This window comes from Quercus robur, chromosome 3 (assembly GCF_932294415.1).
Source record: "Quercus robur chromosome 3, dhQueRobu3.1, whole genome shotgun sequence".
NCBI classification, from domain to species: domain Eukaryota; kingdom Viridiplantae; phylum Streptophyta; class Magnoliopsida; order Fagales; family Fagaceae; genus Quercus; species Quercus robur.
In genome coordinates, this window is record NC_065536.1 from 28,174,363 (window position 1) to 28,195,021 (window position 20,659).

General features: G+C 40.9%; 1 protein-coding gene across 1 annotated transcript in view; it reads right to left on the bottom strand.

Annotated features, from left to right (window-relative positions):
• The window catches only part of LOC126719477 (protein RGF1 INDUCIBLE TRANSCRIPTION FACTOR 1-like), a 33,672-nt gene extending 14,323 nt beyond the window's left edge, over positions 1-19,349 (bottom strand). Inside the window, exons 1-3 of the mRNA XM_050422025.1 lie at positions 19,332-19,349; positions 19,042-19,218; positions 18,872-18,946 (exon numbers count right to left, since the gene is read on the bottom strand). Coding sequence (XP_050277982.1) covers positions 18,872-18,946; positions 19,042-19,218; positions 19,332-19,349 — 270 coding nt within the window. The remainder of the gene's footprint in view (positions 1-18,871; positions 18,947-19,041; positions 19,219-19,331) is intronic.
• Between the last annotated feature and the right edge of the window lie 1,310 nt (positions 19,350-20,659).

Below are 20,659 nucleotides of genomic sequence, written 5' to 3' on the forward strand. Positions count from 1 at the left end.
GTTAAAGTGGCTGTTTTAGGTGAGAGGGCGGTGCAGCATTTATGATCTTGGAACTTGGCTCCATTTTCACCGATTGTGTTCGGCGACTCACGTTCCCGTGCATATCATGACCTTCCCGGGTATTGACTCATGCGCTCTACCGGGAAATGTTAACCGGTCAACCCCGGGAGCTTAATAACCAAAACTTATTTTTGGCCCTAAGGCAGTTTTAAGAAGGGCATAAGGTAACGGGAACTATCTGCTGCGCCTGCGCCCAAGGCTGGTTTGGGCTTGGGCCCGGGGCCTAGATGGGTCTGGGCCCAAGGCCTGTATGGGCTTTGGGAGCTCGGTGCCGTACAATAGCCCCCCCTTGATTCATACTCGGTTGCCGAGGAGAATCAAGGAGCTGCCTGGGCTTCTTGACCTCGGGAATCTTTTAGTCTGGGACTTCTGGCTGTCATTTCTCATTAATAGCCATCTCAAAAGACGCGCCGTTTCGCGGCGCCAGGCGCAGACGTCATTATTGCCTGACGGTTCGTGAACCGAAGCGGTGCGCAAATCGGTTACGCTTGGCATTTGCTGGGTCGCTCATTCGCTGTGCCCATTTATTGTTTGATCAAGCGTTTCTTCTTTCCCCATTTCTTCTGGCTCTATAAATAGTTCTTCTCCAAACGTCACTCCATTTTTCCTTTGCCTCTGATTTTTAGCGCCTACTCTCTGCCGACCACATTTCTGTGTGCTTGCTTGCTCAGCGTTCTTTTCCTCCTTAGAACCCAACGTAAGTCTCTTTTTCCCTTCCTGTTCCTTCAGCTTTGTTTCTTTGATTTTATTCTTGTAGTTTTAGGCTTTATAGATGGGTTATTCTTACCTTCTAGATACCCCGGCTGCTTTGGCCAACTTTAGGAGTAAATTTAGTATCCCCAGTGACGTGGACGTGGCTTACTGCCACGAGAGTGATATGGAACTCCACCGAGGGCATGGTACGGCCTTCTTTCCTTTGATGTCCATCTTAGAAGGTGGGGTTAGATTCCCGGTAGATCCCCTCCTGGTAAGCACAATTACCTACTATGGGCTGTGCCCCGACCAGCTTCCCCCCAATTTTTACCGGGTAGTTAGTTGTGTCGGCCAGTTGAACCATACCTTTAACTTACAACTAGATCACCATGATATTAACCAAATGTACAGCCTTTGTGGGAGCAAATCCACAAATTACTACTTAAAGACAAGGGATGCTCGGGTACGGCTGATATCGTGCCTACCCGATTCGAACAGGAACTCCGCCGGGGAGTTTGTCAGGGTGCGCGGCAATTGGTTTGCCGGGGAGATCCCTTGCCCCCTCACACGGCGTGAAGTGGGTTCGTACCTTCCCCTTCTTATAGTTGTTTGAGTAAAAGAAAATCTTTGATTGTTAAAAGCTAACGTGTTATTTGTTCTTCTGCAGACGGCAAAGTGTTTACTCAGGACCTCAGAGCCGTCCACGTCAAGGACTTAAACTTCGTCCTTCGTTCCGAGATCTACGTGCACTGGGACGGGCAACTCCGGGCCTCACACCTGATCCTCGGCGTGGAACCGGTTTACTCTACTTGGCAATCATTCAAGCAGGCGTTGATAGTTGACAGCCCCCTGCTCTCGTACATAGACGTCCGGTACGTGAACTTCTTGCCGCCGAAGCTTACAACCGGGGAAGCGAGGGAATTTGGTAGGCGGTTCACTGCCGCGGACGAACTAGTTCCCCTTCGAGACGATTCCGCGGAGCAAGTATCCCGGCGCCTTAGAGAGAGAGCCCACGAAGCTATACAACAAGGGGACCAAGCCCAAGAGCAGACCCATCCCAAGGATCCACCCGCCGAGCATCAACAGCAAGTGACAGACGCGGCTAACCTGCTAGCTGAAGCGATCCAGCCCGGTGCAAGCATGGTGGCAAGGCGAATAATGACCCTAGACAGGTTCGTGCCTGGTGCCCGGCCGACCAACCAGCCCCCGCCTACCCAAGGTCGGGGTCCAGTTTCTCAACCTCCTCCAACCTCGCAGTCCGGACGTGCCCGGAAAAAACAGAAAGTGGCCGAGCCACATTCCACGGCCCCGGGGGACGCCGCTGTCCGGACTCCTCCCCGGCCAACAGGGGGGATTGTCATCCGCGAGCTCAGACTGAAGCCGGCACGGGGGGCGCATCCTCCTCCCAAGTGGCTCCGGCGTGGGAGCCAAAGTTCCTTTTGGATGGCAAACCATTGCCATCAACGGCCTCTGTTCGGATATGGGATAAGGGCGAGGGCGGCCGCATTGCCCAAACCTTGGCCGGAGCTCTCCAACTTCCCGAGGACGTGCACGCCTTTGAGGATGGGTCTGAGGAGTCCGTGGGGCGCCGGTTAGAGTGGCACGCCATTGCGGTAATTCTTTTGTCTATTTGCTCCATGTAAATTTCCTTTTGCCACTTTGCTAACCTTCACGCTTGCTAGGCCGCTCAACTAGCTCACATTGTGGCTGCCCGGGCACGGGAGCTTGACGAGGAAAATGAGCGCGAGAAGGTGGCGCGAGAGGCAGCAGTAAAAATGGCTAAGGAAAAGGCCAAGATTGCTGAGTCTGCCGAGAATAAGGCTGCTGCCGCGGAGAAGTTCCGAGCATCTGCCGAACAGAGGTGTACTGACCTCCTGGCCAGGCAAAATGAGACGGAACTTAAACTGGCCCAAGCCCTCAGTCTCAACACTTCTCATGCCGAGGAGATAGCTGATTTCAGGGCGGGCTTGGCGGCCGCGGAGCAGAAGTGGTACGACGTGGGCTTCGCCGACGCCGAGAACTCCGCAGAGCCGGTGGTGGCTCGGACTCGGCATATGGGTTTCGAGGCCGGGTGGTTTGCTGCTCTTCAAGCAATGGGAGTTCCTGAAGACTCGCCACTGAGAGACCCCGGCCAGATTCCATTTCCGAGTCCTGTACCTGCCGTCCAGAACGCCCCGGCTGCTCTAGATGAGGAGGAGACGGCCAATATGAGGGAGTTGGTTGAGCAAATAGACTCTCATGCTGAGCCCGAGGAACTGGAGGCTACGAGCACACCGACCGTGCAGGAACTTCTTGACGAGGCCCAGCCTTTCTCCCTGATCGTCCAACAGGAAGTGCCACCACCGACTCAACCCCCTAGTTGATTTTATTTTAGCTTATTTTTATTTCGTTTTTATTTGCCTATGTCACCGGGATGTGGTGATTGAACCGTTGTTTTACTTTATTGGTTTTATTTGCCCATGTCACCGGGCTGTGGTGACTGAACAATTGCTTTTACTCTTTTAATTGGAAGTCCGTTTTCTTTTCCTGTTTCAATTTTGTTGAATGAAATTATATCCGTTTGTGCTCTGCTTGAATCACACCAATGCTATGGCCGCTTAATAGAATGTACCCCCGAGAACCTGTTGTGCGGAGCTGTGAGTAGTTTTGAGAGCGCTATTTGGACTTAGTTTTTGTAAAAAGGGTTAGGTTTTTATCAGGTTTTGGTTTAACCGAGAATTGAGTTTCCGTCCTTCGAGCATTTGTTTGCAAAGTTTCCGTTTGTCCGGATGTTTGATTTTAACCGAGAATCAATTTTTTGCCCTCATAGATTTAATTGCAGGGTTCACACATGCTCGGTGATTTTGACCGAGCCGAAAGTCAGGTTTCTGCCCTTAGGGTTTTTGCTTGTAAGGTTTTCACCTGCTCGGGGATATTGATCTAGCCGAGGGTCAGGTTTCTGTCCTTAGGATTTTGTTTGTAAGGTTTTCACCTGCTCGGCGATATTGATCGAGCCGAGGGTCAGGTTTCTGTCCTTAGGATTTTGTTTGTAAGGTTTTCACCTGCTCGGCGATATTGATCGAGCCGAGGGTCAGGTTTTTGTCCTTAGGATTTTGTTTGTAAGGTTTTCACCTGCTCGGCGATATTGATCGAGCCGAGGGTTAGGTTTCTGTCCTTAGGATTTTGTTTGTAAGGTTTTCACCTGCTCGGCGATATTGATCGAGCCGAGGGTCAGGTTTCTGTCCTTAGGATTTTGTTTGTAAGGTTTTCACCTGCTCGGCGACATTGATCGAGCCGAGGGTCAGGTTTCTGTCCTTAGGTTCTGCTGGCGATTCTCTTGGTGTGCGGCTACAGGGTAAAAAACAGCAAAGACAAAAAAGTTCATCATACTCTTAATCTTCATAGAATACAAGTTTCGGCTTACATCGATGGTTACGCGTAGAACTTCTTCAGGTTGTTGGCGTTCCATGGTCGGGGGAGCGGCCTCTCGTCCAGGTCCTCCAAGTAGTAAGCCCCTGCCCCTGCGACGGCTGTGACTCTGTATGGTCCCTCCCAACTCTGAGCAAGCTTCCCTGCAGCCACGTCCCGCATGTTCCCTACTACCCTTCTTAACACCAATTCCTCGGCACTGAATTCCCTGGTCCTTACATTTCGGTTGTACCTTTGCGCTAGCTTCTGCTGATACTCGGCAAGGCGTACGGTCGCAGCCTCCCTGCATTCTTCTAGCCAATCCAACTGCTCCATCATAAGGTCGGCGTTTTGTACAGGGTCAAACCCAACGACCCGCGCACTGCATAAGCTCACCTCGGTCGGTATCACTGCTTCTGCTCCGTATGCCAGAGAAAATGGGGTTTCCCCCGTGGATCTCCTGGGGGTCGTGCGGTAGGCCCACAAGACACTGGGTAGTTCTTCTGCCCACCTTCCTTTCGCTCCATCCAACCTTCTCTTGAGCCCGTTCAAAATAGTCTTGTTTACTGCTTCAGCTTGGCCGTTACTCTGGGGGTATGCCGGGGTTGAATACTTGTTCTTGATGCCGAGCTCGCCGCAAAAGGTTCGAAAAGCGTTGCTGTCGAACTGTAGCCCGTTGTCTGTCACTAGTGAATTCGGCACCCCAAACCTTGTAACTATGTTTTTCCACACAAACTTTTTCACGTCGATATCCCGGATATTGGCCAAGGCTTCAGCTTCAGCCCACTTTGTGAAGTAATCCACGGCCACCAATACAAAACGGCGGTTCCCCGTTGCTCGGGGGAATGGCCCGAGGATGTCAAGCCCCCATTGTGCAAATGGCCACGAGCTGCTGACAGGATTTAGATGTCCGGCAGGCTGATGGATCATTGGGGCGTGCCTTTGACATTGTTCGCAACTCCGAACGTATTCGGCGGCGTCCTTCTGCATCTGTGGCCACCAAAACCCCTGCGTCATTGCTCTGTGTGCTAGAGATCGTCCCCCGGCATGCCCGCCGCATACTCCTTCATGCAGCTCGGTTAGAAGCTCCTTAACTTTTTCAGGATGCAGGCACAAGAGGTAAGGGCCCGCGAAGGACCTTCTGTACAACTTTCGGTCCGAAGACAACCAGTACCTGGGAGCCATTCGTCGAATCTTATTGGCCTCGGCCTCATCCTCTGGAACTTTATCTTCAGAAAGAAAGTCTATGATCGGGTTCATCCAGCATGGTCCGGCCACCGCCACCTGCGCAACTTCCACTCCGGCCCGGTCGAGGGCAGTCTGCCCATAGATGCTTGGTTCCCTTACAAGTTCAATCGTGATAAGCCTCGGGGTGTCCTCGGTAGCCGATGAGGCCAACGTAGCAAGAGAGTCAGCATGCTTGTTCTGCGACCGGGACACCTGGGATATCTTTACCTTTCCAAACTGACCGATAATCTGCTTTGCCGTACTCAGATAAGCTTTCATTCGAGGATCCCGAGCCTCGAAGTCCCCAGTGATCTGATAAACGACCAGCCGAGAGTCTGAGTAGATTTCTACGTCCCTGGCGCCCAGCTGCAATACTGCCCTTAGTCCGGCCAACAGGGCCTCATATTCAGCTTCATTGTTCGAGGCTTTGAACCCCAATCTGAATGAATGTTCCAGTCGCATACCCTCAGGGGTGATTATGACAATACCAGCCCCGGCCCCCATAGCGTTTGATGCGCCGTCCACAAATAACCTCCACGGGCGAATCTCCGCACTACAGATTACCTGGCCTTCATTCTTAGGTGTGAATTCCGCGATGAAATCAGCGAGAATCTGCCCTTTCACCGAGCTTCTAGGTCGGTATCTTATGTCAAACGATCCCAACCGAGTCCCCCATTTAGCAATCCGTCCTGTGAAATCGGATCTCTTCAACAGTGATTGTAATGGATACTCGGTGAGGACGAACATGTGTGTGCCTGGAAGTAGTGTGGTAACTTCCTCGTGGCGTGTACCAAGGCCAAAACCAACTTTTCAAGAGGCAGGTACCTTGTCTCGGCATCGACCAAGGTCTTGCTTACGTAATACACCGGTATTTGCACTCCCCGGTCCCTTAGTAATACAGCACTTACGGCATGATTGGTCACTGCAAGGTACATAAACAGATCCTCCCCGGGCTCCGGGGCCGTCAACCTCGGCGCCTTTGCCAAATACTCCTTCAGTTCTCGAAAAGCTTCATCGCAGCTCTCGTCCCACTGAAACCCCTTCCACTTCTTCAGAAGTTGATAGAATGGCCGGCAGCGATCGGCAAACTTGGAGATGAATCGGTTCAAGGCGGCCAACATCCCGGTGAGCACCTGCACCTCCTTAGGGTTGCTCGGTGGTTTTAGGCGATTGATTGCCTCTATTTGGTCGGGGTTAGCCTCTATTCCCCGAGTGGAGATCAGATAACCCAGGAACTTGCCAGCCCCCACTCCGAAAGTGCACTTTTCGGCATTGAGGCGTAGCCTGTGTCGCCGTAGTATCTCGAACACTCCCCGAAGGTCTTCAGTATGCAGCGACTCTTTTCTGCTCTTTACTACCATGTCGTCGATGTAAACCTCAACCGTGCAACCAATTTTCTCCCGGAACATCCTTATCATCATACGCTGGTAGGTAGCTCCGGCATTCTTCAATCCAAACGGCATGACCTCGTAGTGGTAGTTTGCGTTCGGGGATATGAATGCTGTCTTCTCTCGGTCCTCGGGTGCTAAGGCAATCTGGTGGTAGCCTTGGAAGGCGTCCAGGAAACTCATTCTCGGGTGCCCGTACGTGGCATCCACCAACTGATCAATCTTGGGCATCGGGAACGGATCCTTGGGACACGTTCTGTTTAAATCGGTGAAGTCCACGCAAACTCTCCATTTACTGCTCTTCTTCTTTACTACGACAGTGTTTGCTAGCCATCTCGGGAAGAATATTTCTTTTATGGCCCGGCCTCCTTCAGCCGCTGGACCTCCAGGTTTACTGCATCGACGTGCTCCTTTGACGCTCTTCTCAGCTTCTGCTTTTTCGGAGGAAATGATGGGTCCACATTGAGTTTGTGAACAATGAACTCGGGGTCTACGCCGGGCACTTCATACGGGTTCCACGCGAAGACATCTATGTTCTGCAACAGGAACAACAACATCTCTACCCTTTCCCGGTCATTCATGCTTGTACCTATCTGGAAGTATTTGTCACTATCTGGGAGAATTCTTACCTTCAGTACCTCCTCGGCAACGTCCGCCCCCTTTTCCTGGGGTATCTGTAATTGCTATGCAGTCTCTTTCTCGGCGTGCTCAGCTTGGCCGAGCTGTTCCTTTTCCCACTGGACCGCGGCTATGAGGCATTGCTTCGCCACCTGCTGATTCCCCCTTACCTCTACAACTCCGTACTCAGTAGGAAACTTTACTTTCACGTGAAGGGTGGACGGAACAGCCCCCATGGCGTGAATCCATGGCCTCCCCAGGATTGCGGTGTAAGGTGCGAACGATCGGACTACTATGAACGTAACTACAACTTCCTTGCCCTCCATGTCCACTGGGAGTGAGATTTGCCCCTCGGGAATCACAATTCTCCCGTCAAACGAGACCAATGGCGTGTTATACTTCGCCAAATCCTGGGTTCTTAACCCGAGCCCTTCGAAGAGGTCCGGGTACATGACGTCAGCCCCACTACCCTGATCAATCATCACCCTCTTCACCAGGAATCCGCCTATCCGGGTTGTCACCACCAAAGCGTCGTCGTGGGGTTGGATGGTTCCTTCGAAATCATCTTCTCCGAACGAGATGTCTAGCCGTCCAGCCCTCTTTTGCTTCTTGGAGGATTCTCCCTCCGCGCAAGCCACTGTCATCACCATCCTAGCCGCCGCTGCCCCTCTCGGTGCGGCATGAATGACGTTGATTACTCCCCGGGGTGGTGGAAGGGGATTCCTTCTCTGTGGTGCGCCCTGCTCAGTCTCCCGGTCAGTGGAATCTGCTACAAACTCTTTCAGGTGCCCTGCCTTCACTAACTGCCCGAGATGATCTTTCAATACCCTACACTGCTCGGTGGTGTGCCCCTTGTCTCTGTGATAAGTGCAGTATAGGCTTTGGTTCCTCCGAGATGGGTCGCCCCCCATTTTGTTCGGCCATCTGAAGAATGGCTCGTTCCTTATTCGTTCCAGTATCTTGTGCACGGGCTCTTTAAACAACACATTAACCTCTTCGATCTGCACCTCCGGTTCCTGCATTCTGAAGTCCCTTTTCGGCTTTGGCGGCAAGAAGCTTTGCCGAACTCTCCCTGTAAAAGGGGCTTTCCCCCTGCTTTGCAGCCGGTCATCCTCCAGGCGTTTGTACTCCTCTATGCGTCTCATCAGTTGCCTCATGTCCTCCGGGGGTCTTCTTGTCAGCGACTCCCGTAGTTCAGAATCCTCGGGGAGCCCCATCCTGAAGGTGCTAGCCGCAATTTTCTCGTTTCCCCCACCAATCTCATTGTAGAGTTCCCAGTATCGGCTGGCATAACTCCGAAGGGTTTCCCCGACCCTCATTTTCATGGAAAGCAACGCGTCGACCGGTTGTTGCACTCGGCTGCATGTTACGAACCTGCTGCCGAACTCCTGGATCAGCTCGGCGAAGCTGTGTATAGAACATTTCCGTAACCCATTGAACCATCTCAGTGCGGTGGAGCCGAGACTAGAGGAGAATACTTTACACATCAATGCATCGTTGTGCGCATGCAACGACATCATGTGGATGTAATGACTGACATGCTCCACGGGGTCTGTCCTCCCCTCATAGGAATTGAATGGTGGACGCGTGAATCTGCTCGGCATGGGTGCCCGTTCAATCTCATCCGAGAATGGAGACCGGGCCGCCATTCGCAAGGCCCTGCTCATGGCATCCATCGCGGCGTTGTGGTGCTGCCGCTCCTCTGGCGACTCTGACCCGTGGTTATCATATCCATGTGACCGGGAACGGTCCCGTCTACGACGAATATCCCGGGAGTGACGACGTGACTCTTGAGAATGGGATCGGTCTCGGTGTTGTTGCGTAACAGGTCGGCTGGAACCTTCCTCGCCACGGTTCCTTCTGGGTTGGGGGTTGTGGTCCCTTTCGTGGCGCCGACCCCTTGCCTCCAGCTCCAAGTCCATTACCAATCTGCGCAACCGCTCCAGCTCCCGGTCTCTATCATCAGGTTGCCGATGTGCTGAGACGTTCGAAATCGTCCGGTGCGTTTGGTCCGATCCTTCTCCCAATCCGGACCCTTCCTCTCCTCTTGAATGCTCCCTATCCTCCAGCCGCTTCTGCCTTCTCTCCCTCCACGTCGATCCCCGGGAAGATCCTGCGGAATTGCTCGGAACGTGCCCTCTTGAACGCTCCTCAGACATCTTCTTTGCTTGAGTCTCACTCGAACCACAGCTTCGTAGGATGGCCCCACGGTGGGCGCCAATTGTAAGAACCAAGTACAAGAACTCTGGGCCTTAGATCCCTTGGGCTCACAATTTATTTGTAGTGGGTTTAAGGATTTCCTACAATGGGTCGTTCTCGGCAGAGAGACTCAAAGCAACACTCAACTGAAAAGCTCTCTCTTCGACTTCTTTCTCTCAATTTTTCTCTGAACCCCTTCTTCTCCCAACTTTCCTCTATTTATAGCCAAGGTTAGTGGGGAGACCATGATTATATTCATCGTTAGTGCTATTGAAGGTCCAGTATTATCTGGTTAAAGTGGCTGTTTTAGGTGAGAGGGCGGTGCAGCATTTATGATCTTGGAACTTGGCTCCATTTTCACCGATTGTGTTCGGCGACTCACGTTCCCGTGCATATCATGACCTTCCCGGGTATTGACTCATGCGCTCTACCGGGAAATGTTAACCGGTCAACCCCGGGAGCTTAATAACCAAAACTTGTTTTTGGCCCTAAGGCAGTTTTAAGAAGGGCATAAGGTAACGGGAACTATCTGCTGGGCCTGCGCCCAAGGCTGGTATGGGCTTGGGCCCGGGGCCTAGATGGGTTTGGGCCCAAGGCCTGTATGGGCTTTGGGAGCTCGGTGCCGTACAGCTGGCATTTTGCTAGAGTCCTATCAACTCACTGATACATAACTGGAGTTATAAACCATACAAAGATAAGTGACTTTACTTCTATATCTTTAAATTTACATCATCGAGTACATGATTACTTTACCTCTAAATAAATACTACTTTATTTCAACTGTTATTACAACTACTAATCAAAGCTATCATATCAAATGCATATTGTATATTTATTCAACTATTATCGTGATTCTTAGATTTTGGCTTTAATGATTTTGTAAGCTTAAAAATATGCCGATAACCATTGGACCACGTGGCCCAATGTTCAGTTCCGGAGGCAACTCCTCAAAAAGAACTCGGGCCTATAAGGTCATCCTTTTAATGGACCACACGTGTCTAGGCAACCGAAAATGGCCCTCGAACAGAGAGTATAATAAATCTTTTTGTGTGCCTACTTATCACCTTTGTGGTGTTGTTGGTCATATTAGACCAAATTGTTCTTTGTTGAGGCAAAAACCAAAATCTGAGACTAGATTTGCTGTTAGGAATACTGCTGTTCCTAAATTTGTTCTTGTTTGTCACTTTTGTGGTGTCTTCAGTCACATTCGTTCTAATTGTCATAAATTGAAATTTAAAAATTCTGTATTTCACTCTAGGATATGTGATGATATTTCTGCTGCCATAAGTCTATACAAATTATTTCATATTCTTTTAAAAAATTTAAGCTTGTTGGCTTGTGAAAGGAATTTGTAGAATTTCAGTCTTTCTCAGAAGATTGGTGTAATCCCTCAAATACACTTTGCTTCACATGGATTTTCACCTATAAAGCAGAAGACTCGTGCTACATGGGTGAGAAAAGACTTGCTAAGTTGAGTGTCATTTACTTGTCCCTGATTTAATTCTTTCAATTATTTGTGGATATGTTTACTTTTAGTTTTTGGTTGTTTTATTTTCTTAGGTTGTTTTGATTATTCAAAAATCCAAAACATTGAAAATTTTCAAAAAGACAAAAATATTTTATTTTGTGTCTTGTTTTATTTGTTTTGAGGATTACATGAGTTATAATATCTCTCTCTTGATTTAGAACATGCTCGACACTTTGGAGAAACTTGAATAGTATGTGTTATATAACTGCTAAGTTATTTCTGATTTTGTGTAAGTATGTACTAGTTTGTACATGTACTCAAGGGTTAATTAGAAAATTAATATTTCTTGTTTGTGTACCCTCTATAGCTTAGTTAAGCACTGTCATGCATTGCATTTGTATTTTTAATAATTTAGCATAATGTGTGCTTTTAGTTTTGATCATAAATTTTTTTTGAAACCAAAAAGATTTTTATTTCTTTTGTATTACATATCATGGATGTGTAGTTAAGGTTGGCCATATTATTTTTTGCTTAACATGCTTGTGTACCTTGTTTAGCTTGGATGAGCTTATTTTTCTACACTTTGCTAGTTTTAGCTATGTAGTGCATGTTGTGTGGGAGTTGTTTATAGTTTTTGATCACATGATCTTGATTTTGATGTCACATGCTTTTGACTGTTAGAACTAGAACCTAAAAAGAAATGCATAAATAATCATCTTACTATTGTTTACTAGCCAATAATGAACACCTTAGTGCATATCGTAAGATTTTGTGCTCGAAAAAGTGTAGCATATGCACAAAAAGAACATAAGGTGTAGCCTCGGATTAATAATAAAATTGGGGTGTGTACATTATTGGGCTATAATAAAAATAACACAAAAAAATAAAATTGGTGTGTACATTATCTGGCTAATATAACAATTTCATATTGAAATAAAAATGGTGTGTACATTATGAGGCAAAAAAAAAAAAAAAAAAAATTACATGATTGTAAACTTGTTTTCTAGGAGATGTGAGAGTTATATAATATAACTCTTTAGGTGATAGTCTCTTTCAAACTTATGTGATGAATAATGTAGAAATTGTGATTGATTACTATCTACATATCACTCTACATGTATCTCATGCTTTTACTAGTTGCACAAACTTCACAAGTTTTCTTTGCTAAGCTTTGTACATGAAATTGTGTGTGAACTAGTGTGGCCATCCAAGATTATACACTTTGTGATGTTTGATGCAAAATTTGTTGAGGGTTGGTTTAAATTTTGGGAAGAAAAGTCTAAAACTTTGTTTTTGATAAACTTAAGTTGAAGATTATGTGTTTTGAAAACTTTTGGAATCATTCCCATGCATTACATGTCATGAAAAATCTTTTCAAAGCTGATTGTGCAGAAAAATTTCTGATTTTTTCAAAAATTATGAGTTTCGATCAATTGAATGTGTTTTTCAATCAACCGAAAATTTCCAGATTTTTCAAGTCTAGGTTTTGCCTCTCTCAATTGATACTCAATAGATTCTCGACTGATCAAAACTGAAAAATTTTTAGTTTCTAAGTTTTTGACCAAATTTTTTTTCATGCATCAATTTGTTTAGGATTTACATGCATTGCATTGTTTTTTCTTTATCCATCTTGCATTTTTGCAGTCATATCTCTCAATTTTTTTTTTCACACATAACATGCATATACTTTGCTAAATTGGATACTCAACTTGATTTAATAATTGATTGATTAATTTTTGAGTTTTGTACAGTTTAGTATATGTTATTTTTATGTGTAAACTACATAAAATATTTTTTTTGAGATATGATGGATAATCAATGTCCAAATTTTTTCTCTTAAACACATTGCATGCATATATTTATGAGTCACATAGTGTCAAGTTTGCATATTTTGAAAGAGAGAATATTTTTTTCAAGTATATCCTCAACTTATGTTTCTTTTAGTTTTTCCCCACCTCCTAAATTTTTTCCCAATTCATGTTTTGTTTTTTCCTTTTTTTTTTTTAGGGGAAGAAAGATGTTTTAAAACCTATGTTGATCATAGTGGGAGTTGTTTCCTTGATTCTCTATTTCCTCGTATCCTTTGTTGCGTATGTTTTCTGTTTACTCTTTGTTTGAGTTGTATTTGTCAATACGTGACAAAAAGGAGGAGAAATAGATAAAATTTGGAAAAAGTTTTTAAAAAATGTTTTGTTTAGGGGGAGATGAAATTGTTTTTGAAAGGGGGAGACAATAAAAGTTTTGATGTATCTAGCTTAGGGGGAGAGTTAGTTTACTTTTGTTTTTATATTGTGATTCATATTGTCTATAAGTCTTTCTTTCCACACGTGTGTTGATGTGTTCTTTTGAGTGTTTTAGGAAAGATAGGTACATTTTGATCATGATCTTCTACCCTTTCTTGCAACTTCTAGGTTAGGAGTCTTAGATTGGGATTTGTGATGTATTTGGGAAATAATATGTTATTGGGCTATTTTTACTTTGAGCATTTTATTTTGTGTAATGTGTTTTGTCACGGATTGCCAAAGAGAGAGATTGTTAGGTTCTAAGACTTTCGGAACTAATGTATTAGAACTTCAATTTGTATATGTTGACAAACCATAATCAAAACATTTAGTCTAAGTTTAGACTTGCTCAAAGTTTGGTTTAAATTAAGTTTGGAATCGAGTAATTATAGGAAATTACTATTCAATTTTTGCAAGACTTGATTGATCAAAAATTAAATTCGATCGATCGAAAGTCATATATCAGCAAAAATCAACAAACGTAAAAAGACCATAACTTATCTGTTTGAAGCCCAAATCATGATCAGTTTTTTTCAGTATTTAAAGGACATTATAAACTAACCCTAAAGAGGGTTTTCAAAGTTTTTTTAGAGAGATTAGAGTACATCTTGTGCCTCTTTTATAGCTCTAAGGTTTTGAACCCAAAAACTCTCTAAAGTCTCTTCTACCGGTGTTATTCCTTGAAGAATCTCAAAATCTGGTGTTGTAAAAGTTGTTGCATACAAGATCAATGTCTAAGGAGATCCAAAACCTTTGAGTGGAGTCTCAAAGTCACAAGTGTGGGTGCTTGTGTTGCAAAGGCCTAAAAGAGAAGGAGTCCGTGGATTCAGAGTTTGCACGTAATTATGTTAGTAAGTTCTACATGTGGTAGTAATAGGATGTTAGTGGTCTAAGTCTTATTGTAAACTTTGATTCTCTATAGTGGATTTGCTTTTTACCTTGAAGATAGTTAGGTTAAATCATCCTCAGGTTTTTTACCAGTTTGGTTTTCCTGAGTGATTCTATCATTGTGTTCTTTATTTTCCGTTACTTTACATGATATGACTTTATTGTTTTAATCTAGATCTGGATAATAAATCTAAGTATTCACTTAGTTAATTAATTAGGTTAAATAATCTAGTTTACAAGATCTAAAAACGTACATAGAGCATAATTAAGGAGTGGTAAAATAGAAATTCTGATTTTAAAGGGGTGAGTCATCAGTCCCTTTTTCCTTGTACAAGACACGTACCCCACGGCCCCACCCCTTTCTCCCTTATCTTTTCCTTGCTACACCAAAATGATAACCCCTTTTTGTTCTCTTTCTTTTGTTCTTGTGCCGTCCCTATGTCACCCTCACCAACAGCCCCTCCCCTCTCTCACCGAATCGATCTCTCTCTCAATAGAACAAATTAACTGATTATTATGAAAAGGTGCTGATTCATTATGTATTTAATTTATGAATTGAATAGGTTTTCTTGTTGGTTTATAAGTTTAATATATATAAAAGTTGCTGTAAGAAATTTCCGTTATATTAAACATAGAACTCGGTGTATGGATTTTACTGTTTCAGCAAAGTAATGATTAAGTGCAAAATTTTACAAGGGACTAATGTTATTAAGGAATTAACTATATGTCAGCTACTATACTTTTAATTGAAATCTAACAATAATTTATAAAATTTCAATTGCAATCTAATAATAATAAATAAATAAATAAATGGACTTATGTATCACTATAGCCTAAATACTACTAGTAATTAGTCACATTGGCTGAGTGTGTCAAAGAAAGGAACTCACCTTTGAGACTTGTCTTTTGGTACAGTATCATTTAAAATGAATTCTAATTGATTGAACTTTATCATGCTCAAAGAAATGACAAGAATCTTCTTTTTATATTGCTTTGTTAGATGCATGCTTCTGGTAAACATGCACTTAAGCATATGATGTATGAATTTATGGTACCGTGAGGAACCTCTTTGAGGTGGGAATTAAGATTTTCTTGAGTTTGAGAGTTAGGTTGGGATTCATGTGCAAGTTTATGTACTTAAGAAAAATTGTTAGTAATAAGTTTTGATTCTTCGTTTAAGTGATGAGAATGTGGACACTTGAGCTCCTCTTATCCTAATCTCTTGTGTCTTCTGCTTTTAGTTAAGGTATATGTGAAATGGGCATTAGGTAAGCATGAGATTTTTTAAGTAAAATTATTATGTATTAAAACATTTTAACTATAAATGTTGCATACAATCATATTTTTAGTAAAGAGATATGTTCATGAACTTTTGAAATCTTATATATGATTTTTAAGCATATTGGTGCTATTAAACATATCACAAACATGATATTTAAGAAATGAGATGATTTGCTGCATAAAATAGGTGGCAGCAGAATGAAGCAACAAGTGTCCAAGGGTCATGTGCAATGCACTTGACCAGGTGGACCCTTAGACACTTGTCACTTATTTTTTGCCGCCACCTAACCCACTTCTCCCATTTAAGAATGATGTGGATATGCTACTTTTATGAAATGTTTATGTAAAAGAATGATTTTTAGAAAGCTTTGGTTTTGGGTTATGTCCATTGTTATGATTTGAACTTGGTTAGTAGGGGTAAATATCTGGCTTTCCATGGAAAATATTAATTGATTGGCCATTAAAAGTGGTGAGGTCTCTGTTGTATTCACCCTTGTTGGAAAATACCAACTTGTGGAGGATGCTAACTAATCCTCATAGTTGATGATCTGAGCACATTGAAATGGGTGTGATATATTCAGATATGATCCTGGGATTTTCTAGTACTGTGGGGAAAGCTAGATGCTTGGCATAGCGTGCTTGAAACCTCCCAAAAGTTGTGACAAAAGTTATTTAATGTAAGTTCCTCATTCTATCCTTTTATTATTACATGAAAGGAAAATGGTGTATCTTCAAATGAAAGTTCATAATTTATTTTAAGAATGATATGAAGAATATTTATCAATTAAATTGGCATATTCATAAGATATTTGATCTACATGCATTCTTATTAAATGCTAGTGTAACTTAAACCTTATTGGGCTTCGCAGCTCACCCAATTATTTTTCAGCACATAGGTTCTTTTCCTAGAAGCAACGAGATTATTAGAAATGGCAAGGGGATCTATGGTTCACGTTTGTTAGACTATATAGCTCTTATGTTTTATAAAAGGTATAACTATTTTGTTGTATAGAAGGAATTAAGATGTACTTATCCTTATGAGCATAGATGTTAATTTGAAACCCTAATCTATTAAGCTTGTTTTAAAACCCTAGTTGTGTGCCTTTGGGGTTAGGTGTGTATATAAGGTTTTTGATAAATGTTTTGTTACGTAAAATTTTCACGATAACATTAAGTTTAAGTCAAGCTGTTAAACTTGCAAATTTGAAAATAATAAAGTTTTAAGTTTTATGGAATTATGTATATTATGGCATTTATGCAAGAAAAAAAAAATGAAAGATGAAAAATGAAATTTTGATAATCATTTTTAGCCTTAGTTGGTTTGTGTTAGTAATGAGTATAACTTAATATTAACATACCGGTTATGCTCTAAAATCTAGAGTACAAGTTTGGGTTGTGACAATTTTCTTCCTCATAATTAGTTGCTTTATCAATAATGGACACAAAAACTATTAAAAATTAAATATTTTTGAATTAACTAAAATTAATCTTAGCCGTTTAAATTTCCTAATTTACTTTTGGTGACATGTAATATATATGGAATCAATATTGTACTATAGTCTATATAATTAAAAAGATTACCAATTGGGAAAAATTATTTTTTTATTACTTTTTTTATTTTAATCTCTATATATCAAGATGATTCAAAAAGTTAATTACATATTCCTACAATATCTAAAATACCCTGAAAATTTAGTATTTAGCACTGCTCAAACAAAAAAATAATTGAGTGTATAAAAGTAATTTGAACTACATATATTTAAGAGACTAATTTAAACTGATTCTAAAAAAAAGAGACTAATTTAAACTTAAAAAAATAAAAACCAACATGTTTGAATCCCACTCCCCACATTTTACTCCTAACAAACTTCTTTACTCTCAAATTTTAAAATTACTTCTTCCTAAGAACAATTTTTATTAAGTATTATCTTCTCAAAAAAAAAAAATCTTTAATTTATCATTTTTATTTTTTATTTTTTATTTTATAGGTTAGATGCTATATCCTCCTCATTCTTCTTCTTGAAATATCAAACTAAAGAAGAACCCAAATAAGTATATAACTGCTTTACTAGAATAACAAAAGACTTGATTATCTAACTTCCAAGATTAACCGGATAAGTATATAACATTCTTCCTTTTTACTTATATATATATATATATATATATATATTTTTTTTTTTTAGTTTCCCTATTTCTTATATTCAATTACCGTTTTTAAATATTTGCTTTGGTTTCTTCTTCTTTTACCTAACATTAAATGTCTCTCAAACGTGTATTTGTGATAATGAGATGTTTTTATCTCAGCCATGCTCTTGATATCATGCTTCCACCATATGTATTTGTTTGTCTCTTGCCATGTGACAATTTCTATTTGTTTGATACTTATTTCTCTTCCTTGATGTTAGACTGTTCTTTCTTTTTTTCTTTTTCCTTTTTGAATTCAATAATTTCGCATGTAATTTTTTATTGAGAAAAATATGACTAATAAAATCTTTTTTTTTGGTTCCCTTCATTTATACTTCTTTCATTTTGGCTTATGTTAATGGCTGTCTTGAAATTTCTTTCATTCTTTTTTTTTTTTTTTTCTTTTTTTCTTTCTTTTTTTGCTTCTTTCTATTTAGAATGATGTTGTCTCAAAGTGTCTCACAAGATTAACACAGTTTTTGTTTAAATTCTTCATCCGCATGCAAGCAGGTTCCCAAGTTATTGAATCTTTAAAACGTTTTTATAATTTATACTCATTATATTGAATTTTTTTTGTTAGTTTCTTATTATTCACGTACGTGAGATTATTTTTAGAATACTTTTTTTTTTTTTTTTTTTAATTTGAAGCTATATGCCTATAGAAACCATTAGGGAATCCTTAAAAGAAAAGGAAAAAAAATTAAATAAAAAAGAAACTAAAAAGTCTTTAAAAACGCACATAGAGCTTACATTTTGTTCATTTCTCTTTATTTTTTTTGTAAGTATATGAATTTTTTTTTTTTGTTGTTGATATATATATATATATATATATATATATATGGATTGTACATATATAGGTGAGGTGCACGGGAAATTGCACATGTGTATATATACCATATTATTAGCCATAAAAAGTGAACAGTGAAAAAGCATTTAAATCATATGTTTGTGTAGTGACAGTGGTTATATCAGTAATTCTCAGATGCATGATATGATTTAATATACACTTAAATATAAAGTTATATCAGTAATTCTCAAATGCATGATATGATTTAATATACACTTAAATATAAAGTTATGATACTAAACTAAAAAAAAAAAAAAAGCCTCGTGCACAAGTGGAGAGCATGCATTAAGGCTAGTGGACAACTATTAAGATAACATCTAATTCAAAAAGCAGTTTGCAGTTTACAAACCTGTATCCCGGAACAGTTGAAGAGGTTGCACAAGTCTTGCCGATTAATAACATCATTGTAAACGTATCTCCGAATCTTCAAGATTATAAAACCACATACCAATCACATTCTTTAGTCAGGTTCCTCACAAAAGATGCAGATATAAGGAGAAGGGAATGAATGAAATAGACCTTAACATAATTGTGATGCATGTGTGCGTAAAGACAATTTGAACACAGAGACCGGTGGCAATCTATGCAAAAGTGGTCCAAATCGTTCTTCTTCGCATCTTGATGCATGATGCAAGTAATGAAGTATATGCTGTTGTACATATCATTTAGCCATGGAGGTATCCCAACATAACTCTTCTGTAAAAATCAAATGTGTTATTATCTTCTTCTATGCTGAAGTGTATATACTTCATCACAGAAAAAAAAAAAAAAAAAAAAAAAAAAAAAAAAAAAAAAAAAAAAAACCTTACAGATAATATTCGTCTCATTCTTAATTTTCCGGAAAAGAATATGAAAAAATTGAAACGAATTTCATATACTAGTAGCTAATATAATTGCAATTTGATATAAACTGAAAGAAGAGAGATAGAGATGACGTTTTTGTACTTTATATTTTGATGCATGATGTACATTTCTTGATTCATTCATAGTTTCTCTCCGAAAGGCAAGGTTGGACGTCTGTCAGAACTAATTATATAGATGTTGGGTTTCTGCAGGACAAGTTCCATGCCCACTTTATTAGATCCACTTATTTATTTATTTATTTATTTTTACCAATGAATTAGGTTTAACTTATCCAACGTAACTGTTATGATTACATTTAGGATGTGTTTAGATACTACTTATTTTACTGAAATTAAAAAATTATTGTTGAAAATACTGTAAATAAAAGTAAAAATTAGTTAAAATAGTATAATAGAACCTATAAATAATGTCAAAAAATATAATATGATCTATAAATAGTAATAAAAATAGACTAAATAATGAAATAATTTTAATTTCTCATCGGTATCCAAACTCACACTTAATTATTTAAAAAAAAAAAAAATCTGCTGTCATTTACTCCCTACCCCAAAAGTAACCTAGTCATTCTATTGTGTAGTACTCTCAGTTCTTTACTAAGTGTTAGTTTGGATACAGATTATTTACGTTTACGTTTGCGTTTACACTTTGCGCGTTTCAGCTTTTTTTTTTTTTTTTTTTTTTTCTTCGTTCTCAGCTGTGCCGTGATTGTTGACTTTGGTACCAAACTTGTTGCACACCTCAGCAACTTGTCAGCACTTTAATCAACTTTTCAGCGTTTAAAAATTATTTTAATTAATTTTTCAGTACCTTTTACATAATTTTTCAGAACTTTTCAGTTACAGGACCCACAAATTTCATTTTTTATCAACTTTTTCATTAAAAATGGGTCCCACGGTACTATTCACACATTTAAAAATTATTTTGCTACAGTGTTTTCAGTTTTCAGTTTTCAGTTTCAACAAAATAAGTTCTATCCAAACACACCCTAAATCTCTTATTTCTCTTCAGCACACACACACCAAAAAAAAATCTCTTATTTCTCTTTTTCCTGCATGTTGTTGGGTATTAAATTCAGATGGTGTGAATTTTGCATCTACCTCACCTACCTCCCATGTTAGAGTGGCCTACAATACATATACGTTATCAAAGATTTAAGTGCAAAAAACCTTTAGTTTTAACACGATTTTATCTTTGCGGTGAGCTCCAACCGCTTGACTCTTGCCAATTATTAAACGATATGGGAATTTTTACTATTAAAATTTTGTCGTTTCAT